The sequence below is a fragment of the Arvicanthis niloticus genome, chromosome 15 (assembly GCF_011762505.2).
Source record: "Arvicanthis niloticus isolate mArvNil1 chromosome 15, mArvNil1.pat.X, whole genome shotgun sequence".
NCBI lineage: Eukaryota > Metazoa > Chordata > Mammalia > Rodentia > Muridae > Arvicanthis > Arvicanthis niloticus.
This window is the reverse complement of record NC_047672.1, coordinates 60,894,285-60,919,838: the sequence shown is the minus strand read 5'-3', so window position 1 is coordinate 60,919,838 and position 25,554 is coordinate 60,894,285. Positions and strand designations below refer to the sequence as shown.

The following is a 25,554-nucleotide window of genomic DNA, read 5'->3' as shown; positions in this document are numbered from 1 at the left end:
TTGTTTAATAAATACAAATTGCACCCTTAGAATGTATTCATGAATGGTGACCTTGTGTATCTTTATAATTCATCCCATGATGCACCTAGGTCCCCAAGGCTGTTTGCATTTCTATGTATAAAGAGCAAGCTAAGCCATACTACCTCCTTTTAAAATTCCAGGCGGGGACTAAAGCTTTTTACGTGTTTCTGTAGTTTCAGTATTTAGAAATACATTATTGTATGACAAGTATAGGTTCATAAAGCATTTTACACTTCTAAGTTGAACAAGTACCATGTGTTAAAATGTCATTGGGGAAAGGAGATGAATGCTTTGAGTTCATTTTTGATGTTCAAAGTTTTTTTTTTAACCAAGATATTAAAAAGCTAACTATACTCTTCCTAGAAAGTTTACATTGTACTAAGTTTCAGTCATCTTTAGTTCAAGGGTTAAAAGGAAATAGAACTCCCCCACTCCTTAATAAAGCTTGCAGTGCATACACAAAAACTTCCAAAAACACTTCTTTTCTAAAGGTTTAACGATGAGACAGACATACTTTTTTTTTTTTTGTTTTTGAGACAGGGTTTCTCTGTTTAGTCCTGGCTGTCCTGGAACTCACTCTGTAGACCAGGCTGGCCTCGAACTCAGAAATCCGCCTGCCTCTGCCTCCCAAGTGCTGGGATTAAAGGTGTGCGCCACCACCGCCCGGCGATGAGACATACATTTAAGTTTTTAAAAATATAATATTCATGATAGTAAGCCATGTGATGATATAAACAAATTTGGTCTTTAATTAGGAAGCTACAAAAGTTAAAATAGAACTTTCCTTGCCTAATTTCACGAGCTGTCTTAATTGGAAAAATTTAAATACTGTTTTATTTTTATATGTTTCTGTCATGTGCAGGGGGTCCTAATTGTCAGTGTGAGTGGGGCATTTATTCAATGTGAGAGAGGCGAGACCTTTAGGAGAAAACCTGGATAGAACCAGGAGCTACAGAGGCAGTGGTGTTTCAAGAAACCCAGAGCTGAGTGAGAAAGACTGCAAGAAGAGAGCCTCTCATGTCTCCCTGCACTGAGTGGGAGGTGGACAGAGAGAGATTGCACAGGAGAAGGCATTCGCCATCCCCCGTCTGTCCCCTGCCTCCAAAGGTTTTCTGTTTTTCAGCGCCCATTTTTGCACAGATGTTTTAAGTCCAGCTCGTTCCCTGGTGGCTTAACCAAAGACCTCCAAAAGCGTAGTTATTAGCGATTGGGAAAACAAAGACCTCTACCTACCAAAACAACTGCGCCCTAACTGGCAGAGAAAGGTTCATAAGTGAGCCTTTGGATAGATGTGTGCATAACATATGTGCACATAAACCTGTGCATTGGTGTCTATAGCTTCCGTATAAGTTTGCCACCTGAAAGTTCCTTTCTCCGCCACGAACTGGCCAACACAGTGTATTTAATGGGCTCTGTTTCAGCTGAACCTCTCACCCCTACAGGAGACTGGGAAGCTGTTTATTCGGCCATTGACGCCTTGATGTAGGGGGCCCTAGAGGTGAGCAGGCAGAAAATGACTAAAGGAAACGCTCTTTTCCAGATTCCTCCACAGTCCTTCCCTGTCATCTTGGGTGCCCGCTGCCTAAACCCCTTAGAAAGTTAGCTCCGAAGCCGGGCAGAAGGGTCAAGATAATGGTGCTGGTGGCTCCAGAAGGCGGAGCAGTGAGGCCGGTGTGGCAGCTGTCATCTCTCCTTGACACTCAGTGAACCCAGACCCTACAGAGCCCGCAGCTCCAAGCTGAGCGCTCACTGTTCCCGCGCCGCGCTGTAGTCACCACATCTCCAACTCCTTGCGCTCGCCCTCTCCCGGACACTGCAGAGGGGGCAGCTCTTGGGCGCTCGGAGGAACGCCACCGCTCCCTGTACAGGCTGCATAGGCTAAATATCGGGTTCCGCAGCCTGCGGCTCAGCCTGGGGACTCGGCGAATGAAAAATGCCTCTTTGCACCTGAGTGTCCCCACCCCACTCCGCTTGTACCAGGAGCGACGGCAGGGGGCGGGGTAAAGGGGGCGGAGGACTCAGATTCCCTGGTGGACCCAGGAAGTTGTCCTTTAAAAAGCACATCTTCAGCCCGCCTTTGAGCACCGCCTCGTCAGAGCAGCATGTGGACTGGTTCGACAGGTCCCCTAAGTGTTTTAGGCTGCTATCGCCGCCGCCTCAGTCCGAGCAGCCGCTGTGGGCAGCGAGAGCCGCGCGCAGGTCGAGGAGCAGGGGCGCGCGGGCACTTTGTCCCCAGCTTGCTGCTGGCCTCTTCTTCTCGGGAGGTGGCAGTCACTGTCGCTGCGGAGAAGCTAGCCAGCGTCTCCCTGCCTGTTGGTCGCTCAGTGAGGAGTTGAGACTGCACCTCCAGCCTGGACCCACATGGCTTGTTACCTGGTCATCAGTTCGAGACATCTCAGCAATGGGCACTACCGGGGCATTAAAGGAGTCTTCAGAGGGCCTCTCTGCAAGAATGGATCTCCGTCTCCGGTAATGTGCATACAGGCGCACACACCCATCCTCACACGTTCAAAACCGAATGAAAACAAAAAGAGACATTAGGAGATACTGTCCTGCCTGATGGAGCAGGTTGGAGCAGGTTAGACTCCTAGGGAGTAAGCACTATGTCAGTAGACACACTTTGCAGTCAATTATAGCAAGGGGTGTGTGTTTATGTGTTTCTTGATCTGTAGTGGTATGTATGCAAATGTTTACTGAACACAGTTAACTGCAGGGATGAAGGTAGATCCTCCAGCAGAGTCCACGTAGGAATCTGAGGATTTGGGTAGTATAGAAAGTTTGAGTGACACTCTATAATGTGCTTTTGTGAAGTCACACTTTCAGATTAGCTTAATAATTTTACAGCTGCTTTATAAGAAAATAAACTCCTCAAGGGGTTTATCTTGCTGAAATGAAAAGATTTTTCAAAGCAGTCTAAAATCAGATTCTTCAGTTCAGAGGAAAGTGAATGAGTTGTTTGTGGCAATCCGAATTGGGTTGTCTGCTGTACTACAGAATAATATCTTTGAGTGCCTTCATTTTACTTAGTAAACTGTTCAAATTCTGTCGTCCAAAGTCAAAGGCTTTACTACATCAATTAATTCACAGGTGCTATAAACTAATGTTTTAAGGGTTCAAATGAGTTTAAAGAAAAATGTACATATGTGTGTATGCATGCATGCATATATAGTTTGAATATATATATATATATATATATATATATATATATATATATATATACATGTATAATCAGTTTTAGACCACAGTAAGTGGCCAAGTATCCAAACTCAATGAACAACTTTTCTATTCTGATTTTGAGAGTATTTTTATTCTGCATGACACAGAGAGGAAAAACTTAACTTGCCTGAGTCTTTTTCTACCTCATACTTTTCATTACAGCTGAATACTTCATTAGTGTGAACTATTTACAGCAGCTATATATTATATATACCACTGTTTAAAACAGCATTTGTGATTTGCATGAGGAGTCTGGAATCGGGAGGTACATGTACTCACATACATTACCAAGATTCCCAATGACAAACTCTTCGCTCATATTTTCACATACTTTGAAATGTGTGTTGTTGTAACACCCCAAACTAAATGAGATGGAGCCAGAAATGCTACTGGGAAAGCACTGTTTGCATTAACAGTTACAATTAAACTCACAGGGCTAGAAAGGGACTTGGCAGTTCCAGCTGACTGAAAAATATAGCCCACAGTCAGCCTAAGCAGTGGGTCTGAATCTTGCCTGCTTTAAAGATTTTAAGGATTGGGTTTCTGCAGCCTCAGCAAACCGTTACCCTGTTCAGCAACTCACCGTGTCAGGAGCATTTTCCTCAGGGCAAACCTCTCCTCCCTGTTCTTCCTTAAGAACATGTTGTCTTGTAAACCTAGAATGCTCCAGTTTTCCTAAGGACATTTTCTTAGTGTGTTGATAATCGGTGTGGCTGTCTCCATAACCATCCTGAGTTGGATTACTGTGTTCTAGTATATGTCTCAGGCTTGCAGTGAAACAAGAAATATCTCATCATTTTTTTTACACATTTTGATTCTATTCAAAGAGATAGAACATGATGATGAACTAAATTATCCAGTGTTTAGAAAGATAGATTCTGTCCTTTGGTCAAGGATATTTCTGTGTCGCTTTCTCTGGTTGCTCTCTCAAAGCCTGGCTGACCTCGTATGGACTGAGTGTGAAGTATGGATGGCAGACACCAGCCTTCCATCCGCATGGCTGTGCTGGCTGTCCAGGGTACAGCTGCACACCTCTGGTGTATTATTTTTATAGTTTGCTTGGCTAATTCCATTACTGTGCTAATTTGCTTACTTTGTTTTCAAGTCTCTTCAGTTTGACTCACTGGATGGTGCTCACTAAAATGATGTATAAGCTATTTTAGAAACATGTAAGATACCTTTCATATGTACTACACAAACCCATTTCTTTTTTCTTCTTCTTTTTAAAAAATTCACATTTTACCAGGAATTTTTGTCTTTCTCAAGGTTTGCCCAGGCTTTCACATAAGTGGGGCTGTTTGGGAAACTGTTATTCAACCCTTCTCTGTCCCTGTTGGATCGCTGAGATAAGTCTTTATTTGGTTTAAATTCTCTTCCTATGGCATGATATCTTTCTCTCTAAGGCAAAATAAATCACTACTTCCTAGACTCTAGAGTGTGTGCTTGCCATTCTGATCAACAGGTTGTAAAGTGTCAAATTAAAAATAATGTAGATATGTATTTATTTTCATACTCAACAATAGCTCTCAAGTTAGAGCCAGGTTGACATTCAATATTAAATATTGAAATATTTAATTTTGAATAAATAAATATTAACCCATTAATCATGTAATAATTAAATACAATCATTAACAGTTTTGAAATAGGTATCTACTATAATAATATATTTTCAAATTAATTTCTAGAATGAGCTAAAACTGGATATTGCCTATTATTGTAACTTCCCAATATTCCATTTACCTAAAACTATAGACTGGGATGTTAGCTGATAATAAATTTTCACCAAGTCTCAGTACTTAATGTTTATCCTTACTCTTTTAACCTATGTCTACCTATTTACTGCACACACTTGTTGTTAGCAGAGCTGTCTAAAAGTTGGACATGGCCTTAGCATTCCATAAAGTACAATTACTGAATAGAATATTTTGTATTCTGTTGTGGAAAGGAGAAAGGTGGCAATTACTTTTTAGCTTACTAAAATTTATTTTTTAATTTTACCTGTATAATATAGATTTGACATTTCACTGTCTAATATATAATATGCTTAAGTCTCCAGATATTTAAATATAATTATACAAACTTCTTATATTCAAGCTATGTCTGTTTAATGGGAACAGGCAATAACCTCAAAGTACAAAAGAGAGGTATAAAGACATAAATATGTATACACACAGACTCAAATAAATGTACTTATACATACATACATACATACACACATATATATATAATTTCAAGAGATTTCATTTATAATATATCAAATATTATGTAGAATTCTCATAATAAGTATGAAATAAAGTGATTGATAAATAAAGAAGTATTTTTAATTGGATATTTTATTTATTTACATTTCAAATGTTATTCCTTTTATTCTATAAAAGTACTCACAGATTAGTAAACTGAAAATCCTAGAGTGGAATTCTCTTTCTATTTTGAAAGTTAACACAGTAGTGTCATATAATTATTTGTTTATTCTGCATAAAAAAATAGAAAATTGTGTTTTTATTTTAATGATCATGGGAATAATTTATTTGAAATGGCTTATGTTTCTCTAAATCCATGACAGATACAGATAAAGTAGAAGTGTTTCTAATATTTAATGTAAAAGTCTATTTAAAACACAAATACTTTGCTAAATTTTAGGATGTTTGTTCTTTATATTTTCCAAACGTTAAAATACTATGATTGTATAATGCCTTAAAGAGTCAGTATTAGGTACACATACCCATATGCTAGATTGGTAGCTAGATACACGTGACTGACCATGTTCAAGATATACACCTACCTATATATTAAAGTTCTTTATAGTCACCAAACATGTACAACTTGGTTACAATAACTGAAGGATTTGTTAAGAAAAACTTTAAAAAAAATCTATCACTATATTTCAATTCAATAAAATAAATAGTGTCCTCTCAGCAATATACACATAGTCTTCAACTGGTTTTAGTTACTTTTATGTACTCTGAAATCTCATCTCAACTTTAGATTGATTTCAGTGTATCTTTTTATGTATTGCTTAATCTACATGTTATTAATAGTAAGACACTCATTCTTGCACTTGATCCATTGGTTAGTAACCATAGCTGCAAATTTAACCTATTTTATATACTTCATCATCACTTTCCTAAAAATTGGAGTGAGTTACAAGTCTGGATTCCTTCCTGGGCACAAAATAGTTAAAACTCAAGAGGAACTGAAAAGTCTGCTTTACTACCTAAAGTACCCTGTGGCTGAGATGACTTCAAGTGTCAATTGCATATACCATGGTCCTTGAAGGTACACACACACACACACACACACACACACACACACCCAAAACACATCTAAATCTTTTAACATCCTTTTGTAAAATTACGAATGTATATCCAGAAACAAGAGATGTTATTCTGGAAATGATGAAAACCTTGAAAAAAAAAAAGTCCTAAATAAGGGAGTGAATAGTTAGACCCTAGTGCTTTTTATTGATGCCTATCTTATTCAGTCATGAGTGTTTTCAAGATAGCTTTGAGTAGGTATAGAATAATCATCTTATGAAGTGCCCAAATTGATGTATTTTTCATGTATCAACTATAATCATGAAGACATGTCCTCTAGTAGAGAATGACACATCTCCTGTTCTTGAATTCATGACTACATTCTACTTTCATATATTTTCAATAACAACTGGGCTACATGTTGAGCTAATATTTATTTTAATATCAAATATCATATTTTAGCCAACTTCTTTCTTTTCCTTGTCTTTTCATCCCTGCCTTTTCTTTCAGAATGCACATAAAATCTGTACTTACAATTTATCTGAAGGAAAGAGTGTCACCACTCTTATTTAAATGAACCTGTGTTTATTTAACTTCAGAAAATCTTCATAAATAGGAAGTTAATATCCAAGGGCTTTAATTTGTGACTTTTGTTGTTACTTGGCATTTATCTTCTATCTTGTTTATTCATTTTTACCAATTAAATTAAAACACACAAGTTTCTGCTTTATATTTTGGAAATACAATATAAAAACCTGTCAGGATCAAGTGTCAGGTAGATTGGATGGTTGATAACTTCGAACCTAACCATTTTCAATTTAAAAATTAGTAGTAATTGCAGCTAAAGTACTCATTGTACAATGTATTGCACTAAAACATGTATTTTTCATGGGAAAAAACGAATAGAGCTTCAATGAAGGTTGTTTTAAGCCAGTATAAAGAAGACCTGAGAGCAAGGAGAATCGGGCGTATGCCCAATAACACTACCAAGTGCCTTCAAATGTGAAGTTAGCTGATTATGTCACAGTAACCTTTGGCATATAGTTATGTATTCTAAGAAAAAAATTAAATAAAAGTTTAAAATTCTATTTTGTAAGTGCCTTTTGCTTGTGACAATCTCATAAAAAAATCTAATACATTGGCAACACACACACACACACACACACACACACACACACACACACACACACACACTTAGTATATAGAGTGTATAGTTTCATATAAAGAAACTCCTTAGTGCTAATAGGAGCATAGCAATCCCAATATATGTTCTTACTCATTTGAAGGACTACCTGAAGTTGAAACTCTGAAGAGATGAGTTACTTCTTAATTTAGACAGTATACTGAGCTGTAATAATATAAAAATATGAATCAGATTTTTAAAATGAAGAAGGTATTTTAAAATTTGTTTTTGCCAATGATTTCAACTTTGCAGCGATGGACACCTGATGTGTTGAGCTGAAGTTTTCTTTTGTTTAAATATGACATCTGAAACTTAAACATTTGGAAATATTTATTTAATTTTTCCACACAAAGAGATGCCTATATAATAAACTAATTTTTGTTTCTATGTCCTTTCGGCTGATAGGAAGCCCAGAGATAAAATGATTGGGATCAAAGTTTGTCTTCAAACCCCATGATTCACCTGTGCTTATCACTCGTTTCCAGTCTAAGTCTTATTTTATTTCCTAGGGTGCTCACTCTTTTACAATTTATGTTTTGTTGTTTTAATGCATGAAATTTCTTTCGGGAGACTTAGATTTATTGTCAGAACAAGTTATAAATAACAAAACACAGGCTGTCCCTACGTGAGGCTGACACTGGGGACTCCATTCTACCCAGTTCTGAGTTTTAATTTTTTTGGTTCTTGGCAAGGCTGCCAGTTTGGGGCTTTGTCAATGGTGTATTCTCTTTGGCAGATTTTATTTCACATTTCTGTTAACATCCTTTATTTTGAAATAAATGCTTCAAGTTTGTTTTAAACAATATCCTCTTTTATTTTTCTAATCATTTCTTGATTATCCATTTTTTCAACGTCTTTTTTTTGTCACATAATTGATACCTCAATGTCTGTAACTCCAGAGACACTAGCTCCTTGACTGTTCTTGATCCTATAAAGATAAGTTGCTGTGCTACAAGCAGGTTTTTTTTTTCTCTTTAATGTCTATATATTTAAGTGGAACTTTAGAGAAGGCTAGAAGCTTCAGTTGTATGGTGATGTGGTGTTACTCCTACCCAAAGGAAAATGGCTGCCCTAGCAAAAGGTAATTGAGAAAATTAAGGTGATTTCAGTGACTTGGCTCAGCAGGCAAAGTCACTTCCAGCCAAGCCTGTCAACTTGAGCTCAGCCTTGGGAGCCCACACTGTAGACGGAGAGGATGAACTCCTGCAAGTAAAGTATCCAGATCGCCATTAGTTGCACTCACAAAGACACACAAGGAATAAAAGTGTGAAATAAAAATAAAAATGCTGAGGTCAGCTCATGTGACAGCCACTGAGTGAATGGAGGTTGTCAATGGTGTGTGGGGGGGGGGGGGGGGGAGGAGGTGGGGGGAGGAGCCACGCTGCATTTCTGTTGCTTTTACTTCATGTTCATGGCTAAAACAATCTTGCTATTTGGAATAAACGAATAAGAGAATACTGATTAGGTAACAACAAATGGATTTATGCTAATAAAATACATAGATTAGATCCAGGCTAATATCTGTGAAACATCTCATTATCTTTTGCTTAATATTCCATGTTGAAATTCAAAGATACAACCATTTTGTGGGTTTAGAAATTTTTTGCAAATGGATAGGAATAGCTCTGGTGCATTTTCATTATCTGTGAGGAGATATAAATTATGTACTTAGTGGCAAGGCACTAAGTGATTAAAAGACAGACATACTTATATTGAACTTTTTGTAAAAATGATATTTATGTTCAAATGATAGATAAACATCAGAAAACCTAAAATTTCTTAAGTATATATGAGGGTAAAAATTAGCTTTGTGTTAAAAATAGTATAGTTGTCAGGAAGATTATATCTAGAGACTAAAATGCCCATGTCTAATTTGAATGACTTTATAAGTGTATATGCAGCTATTCTTGAATGTTATAGCTTGGAGATGGTATAAGTCTTCCGATTATCTGCTGAAATCAATTGCCACTGCAATGGTATTAGGACATAAAGTTTCACGGAGGAGATTATTCGGTTATGAAAGGTTAATGCCTATCACTACAGAGTGATTCCACACCTACCTGAGGAGTGAGTTGTTATAAGCAAGGATACAGTCACATTTATCTTCTTTTGCATGCCTTTCTTCTGTCTGCCATGAGTTGAGGCAGCACAAAGTTCTCACCAAAGCCTACAAGATCTCATAATGATTCTTAAGCTTCTAGCCTCTCTTGCTAGGGGGGAAATGCATCTCTAATTAAAAAAAACTCTGTGTGTATGTGCGTGTGTGCGTGCATGTGTGTGTGTGTGTGTGTGTGTGTGTGTGTGTGTGTGAGAGAGAGAGAGAGAGAGAGAGAGAGAGAGAGAGAGAGAGAGAGAGAAAGGACTGCTTACATGAGCACTCTATCTACAACATCCTTGTCCCTACTACCTATCCTGACTTGTCCTGTGCCCCTGAAACTCGGGTCTCTTCTTGTTCTATGTATATACATGTGTGTTCATGCATATAAACACACACACACAATTATATGTATGTGTGTATACATGTTCATACAGCCTACTGAGTCTATATTATTCTGCTGATACATATTTGTGCCCAAGGCTGACTTGAAACTAAACAACTTAAGCAGGAGCTCATCCTTGTAGGAACCTGATTTTTCCTTTCTCAGCAGACATTGACTTCCTTCCACTGTAGCAGTTTGTTTAGAGTAAGGCCTTATAGAATTTCCTCCCAGCTTGCTGGCATGTCAGTGGGTGTCATTGTGCCTGTCTTGTTCAGGCAACCATCCTGTTGCAATTTCATGGGTCCATTTTCTCTAGAGGGCACCATTAGCAGCAGGCATCTTAAGCCTCTGGCTCTTACAATCTTTCTACCCTTTCTTCTGTGAGTTTTCTCTTAGCTTTAGGTGAAACTGATATGTAGATGTATCAGTTGGGGCCGGGTATATAACAGTCCATTATTCCCTGGGTTTTTGACAGTTTTGGATCTCTGTAATAGTCTCCAGATGTTACAAAGATAAAAGCCTTTGAATGAGGGGTGAGAGGGAGAGCCACACTTATCTACGGGCATAAGGATAAGTAGAAAACAGAAATTATATTGGTTTAGGTAAATGACAGTAGAAAAGTCTCCTCTTGGGTCTCCGACCTATGTAGCCATGGATATTGGCTAATTTTATAATAATAGTTGTGAATTTCTTCCAATTGATTGAACCATAAGTCCAATTAGAGAGCTATTGTTTACATACAAGATAAAAGTGGAACAATCAGTAGTCCTGCTTGATTTAAAAAGTTTATGAACCACAAACAATGACTAGGCTGGCAGGACTGAATATCCTTCAATATAACCCAGTTTAAAGTCTGTTGGAGCAGCAGAAAAGTAAGACAAAGCATTTTAAAGCCAATTTAATGTTCTCGTTTGACTATCCATATCCTATATAGTGTAAGTTCACAAGTTCTTGATCAGGTTGCAGGCACAATCCTTGGTGATAGTTGCTAATCACTTGCCTTTTTGTTTTTTGTTGTTGTTGTTATTATAGAAGTAAGATTTGAGGAACTGTGTTATAAAAGGAAAGTAATAAAAAGGAATAAACCTTCTTAGGTAATCTTCCAATCTGTGGCTGTCGGCTCCTTTAAGCCAGCAGGTCCAGGAGAGAGGAGAGAGTAGTCCTGGTCCCGCCCGGGGTCTCTCTGGAGCTGAGTGGGATGGTGAGTGTCAGCAGCCCAAAGAAACAGGCTGTGCTGGGAGTCTTGTCAAGGCAGGAACTCAACTTTAGTGTAACAACCTCTTGTTTATATAAACTTGGAGCATAGGGAGCAGGGGTTTTGGTGGGGTGAGATGATGTAGAGGGCGGGGAAGGGTGACTGAGGGTATGGGTGACTGACAGGGCCAATAGCAAAGCTCTATAGCACCAACAGCTGAGCAGAAGCAGGGCCAAACAGGTCCTGTTGGGTCACTCCGTTATGGAAGTGACTAAGACATATCTGAAACTCGAGCCAGGCTGGGGTTTGTCCACAAGGCCCAAAACAGGGCTGAAATGGGGCCCAACAAGTGGCCAATCTGCTGTGAATTTTAAATGTTACATCCATTTTATTCTCTGTGATCATTAGAATGTACTGAGTACCTGAAACTGATAGTGCCATTTCTCCATAGAACATATTAAAATTAAATGATAATGGAAATAAACATATTGATGTTAAGACATTCATACAGAATGAGCTGAGCTGGATTTCTGTAGCACATTGGCATTGTTTAGTCTGGAGGATTTGCTTACTGGAATTCAACATGGCTTCTGACATTAAGCAGTTATATGTTCTTCAGTGCTTCACAAATGAGGCAGGATCTAGAATTCTTATCTTGTTGAGTGCTGTGGCTGATGAAGAGTGGGAAAAGCAGTGGTTACGAAAGGTTTTCTACTATATTTTTAAGCCGCGGACGAGTGCTTTTCAGTCTTTTAAAAGCTATAGAATACCATTCAGAGGAAATTCTGGAAACCTGGGAAAGTGACATATGTAGAACCAATTTCTCTGAAAGGAAAAGGTTTTTAGCAGCAAAACATAATCAATTTAAACAAAACATACCAAAGCAAACAAACAAACCAAAAAAAATCGAACAAAACAAAACAAAAAATAAAACTGTTGTCCATAGAGAAAATTCTGCCACTTATGTGAAGTCTCTTTCACAATCAGCACATGTGAAGCCTTTAAATCCAGATATCATTAAATATGAATAGTTATAAGAAGCACACCCTCATACTGTGATTTGCTTTTCAATATAGATAAAGGAATTGGGAAAGCTTCTTCTCTTCCCCAAATTCTTTAGCTGTTAGGGTCATGAAGAAAAAGGAGGCCATTTGGGAGGGTAATGCAAGGATTTGTGGGGCGTGTTGGACGTAAGTAAAATTAGAGTACCTTGGAAAATGGACACCACAAAGATGAAACCCATACAGATGAAGACCAGCAAGTGAGGTCACTTCCTCAGAAAACTCTGTGCTGCCCTACTTGGATGAAGAGCAAATGCTACCCAAGTACACAGGAGACAGTTCTCAGAGTAGATATGGCTCCACTTCAAAGCTGGTGGAATTTAGGTCTTAAGCTGTCACAGACTATTTGAGGATCCTTAATACATGTCAAACACAAAATCTGTCTTAAAGGAGACGGTGGACTAGGAGTGGAGCTTACTGAAAAAAAAATGTATTTCACACTGCTTTATAAATATACTAGCCTCTGTGAAGAAACAGTAACAGTAACTAATGTAAGAGAAAGAGGAGAGAGAGAGAGAGAGAGAGAGAGAGAGCAAAGCGACCTTTCCCCAACTATCTTAGATCTTAGTTAGGGTTTCTATTGTTGTGAGACACCATGACTATGGCCATTCCTAAAAAAGAAACATTAATTCAAGCTGGTCTGTAGTTAAGAGCGTTAGTTCATTATTATCACAGTGGGAAACATGATGGTGTTAGAGCAGACATGGTGCTGGAGAGGTAGCTGAGAGTTCTACATCTGGATCCTGTGACAGCAGCAAGCAAGAGAGAAACACTGGGCATGGTTTGAGCATCTAAAACCTCAAAGGTTGCTGTTCCCAGTTACAAACTTCCTCCAACAAGGCCGTGAGTCCTAATCTTTTTAAAACAATGCTACTCCCTGTGAGCCTTTGTGGGCTATTTTCATTCAAACCACCACACTAGTCAGAGTTGCAGAAAATTTTTCTAGTATATATATATGGTTAATCAAAGATATGAAGAATTGGAGGTATTCTGGGATAGATCTTGTGGCAGGACCTAACTCTGGTATGTGACTTGGAAATGTGCTAGGAATTGAGAAAAGGTATGCAGAGAGACAACCATGAAAGACCCTGCAGTATACACTATGTAATGAGCAATTGAATCGGTATCAAGTAAGCAAACATAACCTTAAATCTTACAATAGAGATAAACATCATCATTCTGTTGTCCAGCCGTGAGTTCTTGTCGCTTCCTGTTTGTTGTGACAAATGATCTGGGTAACAAAGTTTTCTGAATATTAACAAAATTGCATTAATGGAAATACTTCAAAAACAAGAAAATAGAGTTCAGAGCTGAAACATCATTAATCTAGTTACTTTTGTAGTATATTCATGATGAATGATCTCTTTCTTGCAGTGAGAGAAGGACTGCAAATTAATATGGTAGAGCAAGGCACAGATGCACGCTAATCTTAAGGAGCGCCATCTCTTACATGGTTGCCTCTGGAAAGAAATGTCAGTAATTTGTAGGTGGCTGTGTTTTGCCCTGTATTATTAACTTTCCCTGCACTCTTAAAGTGGAAATATAAAACATCTTCCTTCTTGTACTGTAGCTAGAGAAGACATCTCCCTACATGTACTAGCTGCAGAAATGCCTGTAGGCACTAAATTCAGAGTTGTGTTGAACTGGTTGGACATCCAATTCCAACTCTAACTACCTGTCTGACTTCATTGTGTTGTCATCAGGACTCTCTGGGTTATTTACTTGAGATACACTCCTTGTCTCATAGCATGATTTGGGTAGTAACAGGAAATTTGACACTTACATGAATAGATTGAAATTCTCTATTTGTGATGGTCTGGTAAGATTGCTATGCACTGTATTGTGTTGGTAACAGAAGTGCCACATGGTATGAGTGTGTATGGGGAAGGGCGGGAGTTAACATTTTGTTTAACAAGACTGCTCCAAATAGCAGAGCAATATTTGTACGGTTTTCCTAATGAAGATGCTTAGTGTGGCTTGCTTCTGACATAGCTTTAATTCAAGGCAACGATATGTTTGATGTGGCTTTTCTGTTCCTTTTAGTATTTTTATCAGAGCAAATTGAGAGAAGTTGAAGTGTTTGTTTTTATGATCTTGTTGCCTTGTAGAAGGCTCTTTCTTTTTTTTTTCCCATGGATAGATTTTTAATTTAAAACTATTGTCTCTTTTCTGGTAAGCATCCAGCCTCATTATTGTGTGCTAATGTCTTCTGCTGCCTCTGGAAATTCTAACAACAGTCCCATCTCCTTATCACTTTTCTTTCCTCAAGAGAAAGTTATTTTTTACAGTAAATTATTTGAAATAAAGAAATGTTATATGACCAAGCACTCTATAGTTATATACACATACTATGATAAGGATTAAATTGCTATGTAGACATAAGCTTTAATACAAGCACATTTTGTTGATGTGCATAGACATCATCAATGTATATCATTTGCTACATTGTGTTGCAAAAAGTTTGCACTGATATGTAACTAGAGAATCAGAAACTATTTTCAGCCTTTGAAATAGAGATGTCAACAGACCTGTTGAAGGGGCCAAGGGAGAGAAAACCAGAGAAGCTATTACCATATGAGTGGCACTTGCTGGGAAGTCAATGGCCCCAAGGCTGGAGGAAGAAACAGCAAGTGACACTATGTGAGCCTGCAGGTATGTACTTTGGCTCTGGTGGATGTAAAGCACAGATGCAGACTGTGAGGCCTCTGACTTCTGATTTACAGGCATGCAAGTCCCAGTAGAGTTCCTGTTACTGAATACAGTACTGAATAGCAGGGCCCAGCCAGATATGCCTATGACTTCTGTCACTGCGTGGGCTGCTGCTTCTGCCACTATCAGAATTCTTGATTACTAAGATGACAAAGTGGTCAGACCCACCCAGAAGCTAGAGAAAAAAAAATCCTTTTCTCAGTCTAATAACTTGTTTTTCTCTACTAGTGATATTGGCAGATCTATCTAGAAACCAGCTGGCGAGGGACTTTGGGCAATGCATTTTATAGGCTTCTAGGCAGTAGTTTCATCCTAGAGGAGAATAGGAAGAGTGAGAATCGGACTGATTGCCAATAGAGAAATACTTAGCAGTGCATTTATATCATTCACTGTAACAATGCAGACACAGAATGAAAATTCATTATGTTCATGTATGTGAACATGATTTCCTTCATATATATATATATATATATATATATATATATATATATGATTCTATGTGATTTTCATGAACATATACATTATATTATATTTCTAATAATGTTTGTATCTATAGAAATATGATAGATGAGTAGAAATATTTGTGTTCAAGGATCAAAACCTGCAGTCCTCAAACAAACAAACAAAAAAACAAAACCCAAAAAAGAAAAACAAACACAAACAACAAATGAAACAACGACAAAAAATAACTAAGTAGTCAAGAACCAGGGGATGTAAGAGAGTTCAACAAACTTGGAAACATAAGGAAAACTTCTAGAAGTAAAGGTACCTAGGTCTATTTGCACACTGACTGTACCTAATGATGCTGATATTGTTGAAATTTTTTGCTGAGGAAACATTGTCCATGTTAAAGGACTCATAGGGCCTACTTGTATAATTGAGGATAACTGTTCCTTTTAGGTACCTAGTTATTGTACTTTGAATATGCAATGCCACCAAAAACTCTTTGGGTTACATGCTTAAGTTCAAGTTTGTGATGCTACGTTTGGAGGTTCCAATGAGTTTAGGAGGTGGAGCCTAGGAGGAGCAAGTAGGTTATTGGAAGAATACCTTTGAAGCTTCTATTAGGTTCCTGGTCCTGGTGTCTGCTCTTTAGTTCCTGTTCATCATGAGGTGGATCACCTCTGCTAAATGTTCAGTCACCACTATGTTTTTCCTACAGGACCAAGGGAGCCAAGAAAAACTGAGTGAACAATCTGAAACTTTTCATCTAAAATGAATTGTTCTTCCTCTTAAGATACTTGTGCCAAGTACTTTGTCATAATGACACAAAAAATAACTTATATGTTTGTTTCCTCACTTCTGCAAATTCATTTTTAATATGCAGCTTTATAGGTTCTAAGAAGTAGATCATTGGCTTTGATGGAGTCTAGTAGATCTGTTTACTGTATCTCAGAACTTTAGACTCATAGACATGAACAGGTATTTGCTGGTTATTCTTTCTCATAGATATCTCAAAAAACACAGTTTCCAAAGTTCAACCAATCTTCCACCAAATGTGCTTCTTTCTTGGTTGTGGACTTGTTTTCGTCTGATAATGTAAGACTAAAATGTAAGAATATTCTGAAATTTATTTCCAGGTCATTAAATGTTTTCATTGCAAAATCCTTTTTTAGTCTGTCTTTGGCCTGCACCTCTTTCTCTACTTCTAAATCCTGTCAAATAAAGCAGTCATTTTCCTCAGGAGAGAATAGATTATGATTATTGGTCTCCTGCATTGTGTTGCTGAGAGGGACTTTGACGTATACATCAGGTAGTGCATATTGTCTCTTCCTGTGTGATTTGCAGTACAGAATGGAAAATGAACATAAAAAATTTTTTTGTAATGATGGACATTTATTACACATAAACCTTCAGTTTTCAACTAAAATTTCAAATTTGTAAATATTTTAGAGAAATGACAAGCCAGCTGATTTAACTACAATGGATTCAAATAGTCTCTGTGTAGGACATTTTTCTCTGAGTCTAGAATATATGGGTGGAAATAAGACTTGTGTTTCAATTACTGATACGGCAATGTGGTTATTTAAGAAAGTCACAGTAGAATGGCCATTAGGATTCATTTCCATTGTGTGTGATCTAATTTGGCTAAGTTACAGGTTTTCAGGACTTGAATTATTTAATGAATCACAAGCTTGGGACTGGGCCTGAAATACATAGTTTCAAGAGAAAGCCTGTAAATATATTATTCACGCTACAGTGTAAAATTGTGGAGGCAATCCCAACTCTACATCACTTCTCCACTTTGTAACATGGAGGAAAGAAACAGAGGCAAGCTTCATAACTTGCTTGCTTTCCAAATCCTTCTCCTTTATTAACTCCTGTGGATATCCTCTGTGCAGCTTGGTGACTAGTCATTCAAAACACACTTCCCAATGACAATAATGGTAAAGAACACTCCTTTTGTTTCACGTAGGCCATTTGAATTCTAGATGCTCCAACATAGGTTAGTAATACTCAAAAAGATGCCAATTCACTCATTTATTCAATCACAGTTTGTTAGAATGCTTCCAATAAATTACTGAGCTGAAAGTAAAAGTTGCATGTATATGTACAATGAGATTAAAAATAAAACCTGTAGAAATGTTCATATCTACAGGTGTAGCCATCTCATGTTCTGACTTCTCCTTTAGTAAGATTACAAGACTCTTGTTATTTAAAGTAAATAATACAATTGTAAGAAAATATTCTAATAAAACAATGACACTAAAAATTCATAAGAATTCAAAGAAAAGCCCATTTAATAACACCTTTTTTTCACATAAGTCACAAATGTCATAGGTTGAAAATTCCAAAAGATCTACCTGTATTAGTAAGTAGAAATACAATGTAAATTCCACATCTCTTATCATTATATACTTTTTCATATCTGCTATATACTACTCCCTTCATAGGAATGAATATTAAAAATCAATTTATGCATTTCAGATGAGAAGTAATGGTAGTTTTATTTCCTCATTCCTTTGAGCATTTGTAATTAACCAACCGGTTTCTTCTTAGAAACATATAATGGAGACAAAAACCCCTTAAAACTGACATAAGTCTATTTTCATCTTTTTAGAATTTGAGAAAATTGAAATAATAATAAAAATTGTTTCATAAGCATATTAAGCCCTTTAGTTAGAATGGTGATATAATTTTATAATGTTCACATTATAATTGAGTAATTTAAATGGGGTGTCCATAATGCAAACTAATAAAAGTTAATTAACAGATCAGGGTCTGGTTGTCTCCACTGGCTTTTAGGCATTTATCAGAGAGTCTCAGACTCTTCCAGAGAATATTAGAACAGAAGCAAGGTCCTGCTCAGGGACTTACCATATGCTTCATGCTGCTAGGAGACACTCTACAGTGTGCGATGCTCCAGGACTGGTGGTGTCAAAGTATTATGTATCAGCAGCTTGACTAATTGTCTTGGTGTTCCTGAAGTAACCCTGGGTTACTCAAACCATTTCATGCTATAACGGCATTGTGGAAAGTGCAAACCTGCACACCATACTCCATACTCAGCTTAATTAAAAATGTTTATGCACTCACAAGTTATATTCTCATACTAATTGCCATGATTAATATTCAATATTCAATCAATTTAGAGGAGAAAAACCTGAAGCTCATCAATTAAACAGCCTCCTCAAAGCATAGATAGCCAGCAAAAATTCTGACATGGGAAGACAAGTTTACTGTGAACTGAAAATTCATTCTATTATATGTGACTATGTTGTTTTAAAGAATGTCAGGCTGCTAAGGAATCATTTAGAAGGAGGAAGAAAAAACAGAAAACACATGCATAATACTTTAACTTTAACTCACTTAAATAAAACAGAAACAAACAAACAACAACAACAAAAACCACGATTGGATAAATTCTAACGTAGACCCAAACTTGGACTGGGAAATCAAATTAGGAACTGAGGCAATGGTTTCTTATTATTCCTGAGGGCCTCACTTCTTTATACTTTTGCTTCATAATTTTCTTCATAACAAATGGGCTTGCTCTACTCTTGGTCATCAAAGATTAACATCAACGGTCAGTCTCTATCCTTTCTTTCCTTCTGCAGTAGAGGAGGAGGAAAAGAGAAAGAAAGGCTGGAAATATCTACTGTTATGATCCCAGTCTGTGACCCACACAGGAAGCTTAGGAACGCATTCCCTTAGGGTGGAAGGTGAGAATGTCTGTCAAATAAGGACTCAGAATAGAAGCAAGACAGAGGGTGGTCTGATCATTTATACAAAGCCTTATTTGTGCTGTGCCATTAAATTTCAGTAGTTAAATCTGGTTTTCCCATTTGATTGGAAACAATTTTAATTGTGTTATCTATGCTGATTTAATTTTATGTTTACATGTAAGTGTGTAATGCACACATACACACATCACACACATCACATGTAGTAATATCTCTAACAATATTGCAGGTAGGCACATGTGGGTTCTACCCACTCTTGACTTTATCATGTCTCCATCTCTGTATGTAATACCTACTGAATCTACTTAATGTTGTCTGCGTAAACATAGATATAGCATCAATTTACAGCTAGTTTCATCAGAGAGAACAAGAGTACCAAGAATAGCGAATACTGAAGGATCTAGCTGACTTTTTTTTTTTTTTTTTTTTTTTACAAGTGAGCACTGTGATTTGTGAAAGAATCCTGCTTGCTTCATGTTACTCACAGAAGATAACAGACCACTCTCCAGCCTCTGTGATTCTACCATATGCTTGCTGTCTTAATATGAAATGTGTTAGAGAGGAAACAGTCATGTTTCTTAACTAAGAGTAAATGTTGAAAGAGATGCTGGGCTTTTAATGGATGATAATGAATTCTACTTCCTTAACTTTCGTGAAGGAGAGTTGTCAGAGAGAAAGATAGTCACAGAACATCATATATCTTGACAATGCTTACAATAATAGGAAATACTCTAAGAATAGATGGAATTTAATTACCTCTTTTATTCTCTCTCTCTCCATATGTGCATATATATATATATATATATATATATATATATACATATATATATTACTATATTAGTTGATGTTAAAAAAATTACATTCACTTAAAGTATGACTTAAAACACAGGATGCAATAGAAAAAAAAATGTAGCAGAGATGTTGGGAAAGTTCCCAAGCCTTTTTGAGTCATTTCATTTTGTTATAAGTGCCATGTAAGATCTACTTACACTCAAAGTTAACGATATACCTCACAGAGATAAATGGTACATGAATTTACTCTCATTTTGACTATACATTATTGCTCTTTAAAGTCATCAGTTTGGAAAATTGATATTTTATTGTAATTTGTAATTTGCTTGCATGCCTTGAGTGGGCAAAGAAGGAAGTGACCTGGAAAATAACCATATCTCAGAGCAAAATGTTCTAGTGCAGTATGATTGATTTATGAAGATAGATCCTGTGAGCTAGTCTTCAGTCAATTGGAACAGATGAAACATGGGCCTGAGTGCTGGGGTGATCCTCACATGGCTTAAACTTATTTTCTGCAGATCTAGTTTGCCTCGTGTAAGTAAGCTATTCAGCTAAACAAGTGTCTACTAAGAAACCACTAATTTCTAGATTAGACATGGTTGTTTCAATTATTTCTTTTATTGAATATAGCTTTTATTTATACATTTTTTTCTGACTATGATTTCCATTCCCCCTACGTCTCTAAGTTCCTTCTCTTCCCCTCTGCTCTCCTCTGGCTCCATCTTCCATAATATGAGACCATTGTACATTGTTGCTGAAACCATTGTACATTGTTGCTGAAACTAAACACAAATTATGATCTTCAAACTAGGATTTTCATTTTTTTTTAAAAAGGCAATGTATATTCCAAAATCTACCCTGAAAATTTAGTGCCATGAGTTAAGTTGTTGGTATTATTTTCTATGCTTGTGCTGTTTTCTCATCTTATGTCTATTCATCAGCTTACCTCATCCCACTTCAGGATCTGTCATGTGACATGGAATGAGAATGACTCTTTTCATTTCACTTATAGTCTTCCTCCCAAACCCACTCTTAACCTTTTTATTTGAATTTAAGGCAGCAACAGATGCCATTGAATTCTTACTTCTTTAGGAAGTATGTTTCTTCTATTTCTTGGATATCACCTTCATTTATTTTCCTTGCTTGTTTCCAAGCAATTTAAAATGATTATTTTCTACTAGTGTTAACATTTTTTTTGGACTTTGAACCAAGTTGTGTGTTCATCCTGCTTTCTCAGTGGAGTGACATCACCAATTATAAATCCACAGATGACGCCAAAAGCTCACGTCCACATTTTCATCCTTGAGTCAGACACATCTCTTTAGGAAACTGTGTCAGACTCTCTATTGGGCTGTTTAACATTGATTATTTGAAGAGACCCCAAATTCAACAGGCTTCAAACAGAAATGCCTTCTCTCATTCTCTTTATAAGGCACTCTACTGCTGCTCCCGACTTCCCTACATCTAGAAATAGACTTGTATCTGTTAGATATGTTGTCTTGAACTTTTTCTCTTCTTCACTTCCTCTACTCTCAAATATTTAAGTATCTGGCATAACTCTGGCCCCACCCACATCATTCTATTTTCATCCCATGTCAAAGACAACAGTCTTTTTAAAATGTATTACAGAATTCATTCCCTGTGAGAACTTTTAGTCCATCTTTCACTGATTGCTACAATAGTTAACAGTCTCTAAACTGCTATATCTCTTGTTTAATTACCTACTTCTTGTTCAGTCTCTTCTTCAAAATTCATGTTGGTTCTGGTACAATGCACATATAACCATGGCAGCTATTCAAATGAAACTCATTCCTACTTCTCTTGAGGAATAAGTCATGGTATCTACCTGCTTTCTGTGTCTAACTAATTTGGCTCCATGTCTACTTATCTAGCCTTGTCTCTATTGGTCCTGTTTTTAACTTCAGGTCTTGCCTTAGTTGCCTTTATGAAAAATTCTCAGTCTTTTCAACAAATTATGGATTGTGTGCATATTCTTCTTTCCTTACCAGCACCCCTTACTTCTTAAAATTGGATATATTAGGACATCAGAATAATTTTTGTATCTACTAATATAATAATTATTTTGACTATTTAGTATTCCATTTTCTTGGATGAAAGGCAAAGAGACTTAATACACAGGAAGATTAAAATCCGCATCTTTTGCCTTTGGCTGTGCCCATCTATGCCTAACAATGACTTGACACAGGTTTTCAGGCCATGATTGATAAGTTACTAAAGGTAAACAAGGAATTAAAATTCAGTGACTGGCAGAAGCAATGGGCAACTCATTGCAATACAGTACCAAACATGTCTTTTCTTGTCAATATTCATCAAATGAAATGGATACTGTTGGGAGTCTCATGTGTAGACTTTTATATGTTTTTCTACTCCATGTTCCTTGAGCAAATGTTGAGTGGTCGATGCAAAATATTTAGGGTTTTAGATGATTTTTTTATTTGACTAATGGAAGAAATTAAATTCATTAAGCCTGAATTTTGCTTCCACGAGATGTAGATAAAAATTATGTAGAAATGTTGAAGTCTGTTTTAGAATTTTTTGGAATGGGGAAACCAGGATCTGAAAGAAAAGTTAATCAAAATGAAATATACCTGGGGAAGTATCAGGGGCCTCTGATCTTGAGACACAAGTGAAAGTATAATAGATAATAGTAGGATATATTACATAAAATATCAAGAAGGGATACTGGGAACAAAAATTTTATTCAGCGGGAAAAACTGGGGTTGTGGGAAAGAAGGAAGGGGGTTAACCAAATCTAAACGTATAGGAAGAAACTTGGTGAACCTCACTAGTTTGTAAAAGAAATAAAATTATAATTTTAAATGGAGGTTGAGCATGGCTACCTAACAGTGAAAAATATTAATCCCAGGAGACATGTATAACTAGATGGTAAGAGACTATTGCTAGATAGTACATACATTGGTTGCAGAATACAGAGAAAACAATTTTGAACTTTCAAGGAAACTCCTTTCTAACTAGCTTTCAAAGTACTGACAGATTCTATGCAGTTTGTCAGTGTGGTAATTATCAATGGTCTTACATAGTACTTGGGTTGATATGCTACAATATCCATCTTGCATGCAAAATCTGCATGCTGGTGCAATAGTAGCAATGTTATCTTTAGAGGTGTCTTAGTTTGGGTTTCCATTGATGTGAAGAGACACCATGACAACTCTTATAAAGGACAGATTTAATTGGGACTGGCTTATAGTTTCAGAGGTTTAGTCCATTATCATCATGTTGGGAAGCATGGCAGTGTCCAGGCAGATATGACAGTGAAGAAGGAGCTGAGAGTTCTACATCTGGTTCCAAAGGCAAAGAGAAGACTATTTTCAATTAGCTACCCCACTGTGACACACTTTGTCTCACAAGGCCACACCTACTTCAACAAGGACATACCTCCTAATAGTGCTATTTCCTGAGCCAACATATTCAAAGGGTAACCTAATGCTTATGAATTGGAATTTGGACCAGTTTCACAAAAAGGAATTCATTTTTGGTACAGTAAATACCATAAAAAGTTTACCAGGGAAGTCTATATATACTAGAAGACATACTTTTGTTTTTAAGTATTCCCAGTTGTTATACTGTCCTCTAAATACATTTGATTCTATCTTTAGATTTATGATGCCCTCAAACTTAGAGAAGCTTCTTATTAATGTGGGTATTGCTTAATACTCATAACTGTTCAAAATGCTGAAATAAGTAACTGTAAGTGTTCAGCGATATGTGATACATTACAGATTATATATATCATTACTCCTTGGGTTCAGAGGACATCACAGAAATGGGAGTGGAAAAAGTATAAGAGCTAGAGGATGTGTGACGAATGCTGTCCTCAGGATATGACACGGCTCTTACACATGAACCCCAAGAGTTATGGTTACCTGAGTAAGACAAAGACAGTTAAAAATTCTAGCATAGAGTTCTAGCATAGAGTGAGGTGAGGTCCCAAGGCCTCACCCCTAGCTTAAAAGCTTTTGGCAATTGGGTTCTGGGAAGGTGAAGTCACATTTTTTATGAGTTTGGTGAGTGGTATTTTATGCATACCCCAGTGGACGACCCAATGCCTATCCACATAGGACAACATAATTAGATTCAGGGTCTAAAACTAAATCCACAAATATATAAATAATCACCAGAGAACAAGAAGGTGGGTAGGAAGTATAATGGCAGGGTCTGGGGAGACCTGATGTGTGTGTCCAAGTGTAGTGAGAATAGTGATGGTGAATATGAGAAAGATATATTATTTTATATTCTTTTAACAGTCCATGGCACTGCCATGCAAGTATCTTTTTTTTATGCTCGATATTGAACCCAGGGCTTTATGTATGCACTGAGCCCTTCCTTCATCCCAGAATGGATGTTTGTTTAGAAAATTTTTGGTTTTGCTGACATTTATAGCCTGTACATTGGTTAAACCATTATTTTAGACTTTGGGTTATTGATTTTATTGGAAACACTTTAGTTCTTGACTCTAATTTCTTAGTGGTTTAAACATGCATTGAATTACTTTTCAAACTCAGTACAACTGATATCTCTGGGGCTTTGTGACCTTCTTTATGACATTCATAGATTTTACAAGGACAGTGAGCAAAGTTCCCAAAAAGGAGTAAGTCCCTTGTCTAAGAATGAATAATGAGCTAGTAACAGAGATGATATATAATAGTGTTCCCTTACATGACTTAAATATTATTTTGATTAGTTCACTTAGAATTTTGATGTATATGGTAGATGGTCAAGAAGCACCATCCTCTGGATATGAACAAAAGGTATAAATCAATTAAAAAACTACCAATTATTATGTTTTATTGGTAGAGTAGCTGATATGTTGTTTCTGCTTTTAAAAAGCTGAGTATGAATGGTGAAGAAGAAGGGGAGGTAGAAAGAAAATTAGAAAAATTATTCAGAAAGAGATTGCAGAAAATCTATTTCAGTAAAATGCAGATATGTTTCAACATCTAGAAATTTTTCTTCCATGAAACAAAGCCTTATCTCTAATGCTCTTAAAATATTGTCTTTAAATTTGACTACTATTTTATAAACATGTCAGAGTTATGAACTGTGCAATTTACATATATAAAATTGTTGGACAGTGATAGAGTCCATTGGACTCAAGAGGTGAAACAGAAACCTCTAGAGTATTTGACCAGAGTGAAATCATTTCTTGGGAAATTCACATATTATTATTGTATTGTACTTATGGTCAATCCTTAAATGTTGACTCAATAATCAAAATACATGGTGCACCTTCTATTAATTGGCTATTAGGAACAAAAATGGATTTCTAGGATGATCGTTGGATTTCTGGTTAACAATCATTCTGAGATTTTTTACATTAAAAAAGGAGCAAAGGTGGAGTCAAGCAGCAGGCTGAAGGAATAGTGGTGGTAAAGAATGATAAGTTCTATTTGAATCATGTGGATATGTAGATGCCTATG

The 25,554-nt window shown here is 36.7% G+C and overlaps 1 protein-coding gene across 1 annotated transcript in view; it reads left to right on the top strand.

Moving 5' to 3' along the window:
* The first annotated feature begins 2,126 nt into the window (after positions 1–2,126).
* The window catches only part of Znf804b (zinc finger protein 804B), a 486,333-nt gene continuing 462,905 nt past the window's right edge, over positions 2,127–25,554 (top strand). The window contains exon 1 of the mRNA XM_076913094.1: positions 2,127–2,490. Within this exon, the coding sequence (XP_076769209.1) occupies positions 2,383–2,490 (108 nt within the window). The 5' untranslated portion in view covers positions 2,127–2,382. The remainder of the gene's footprint in view (positions 2,491–25,554) is intronic.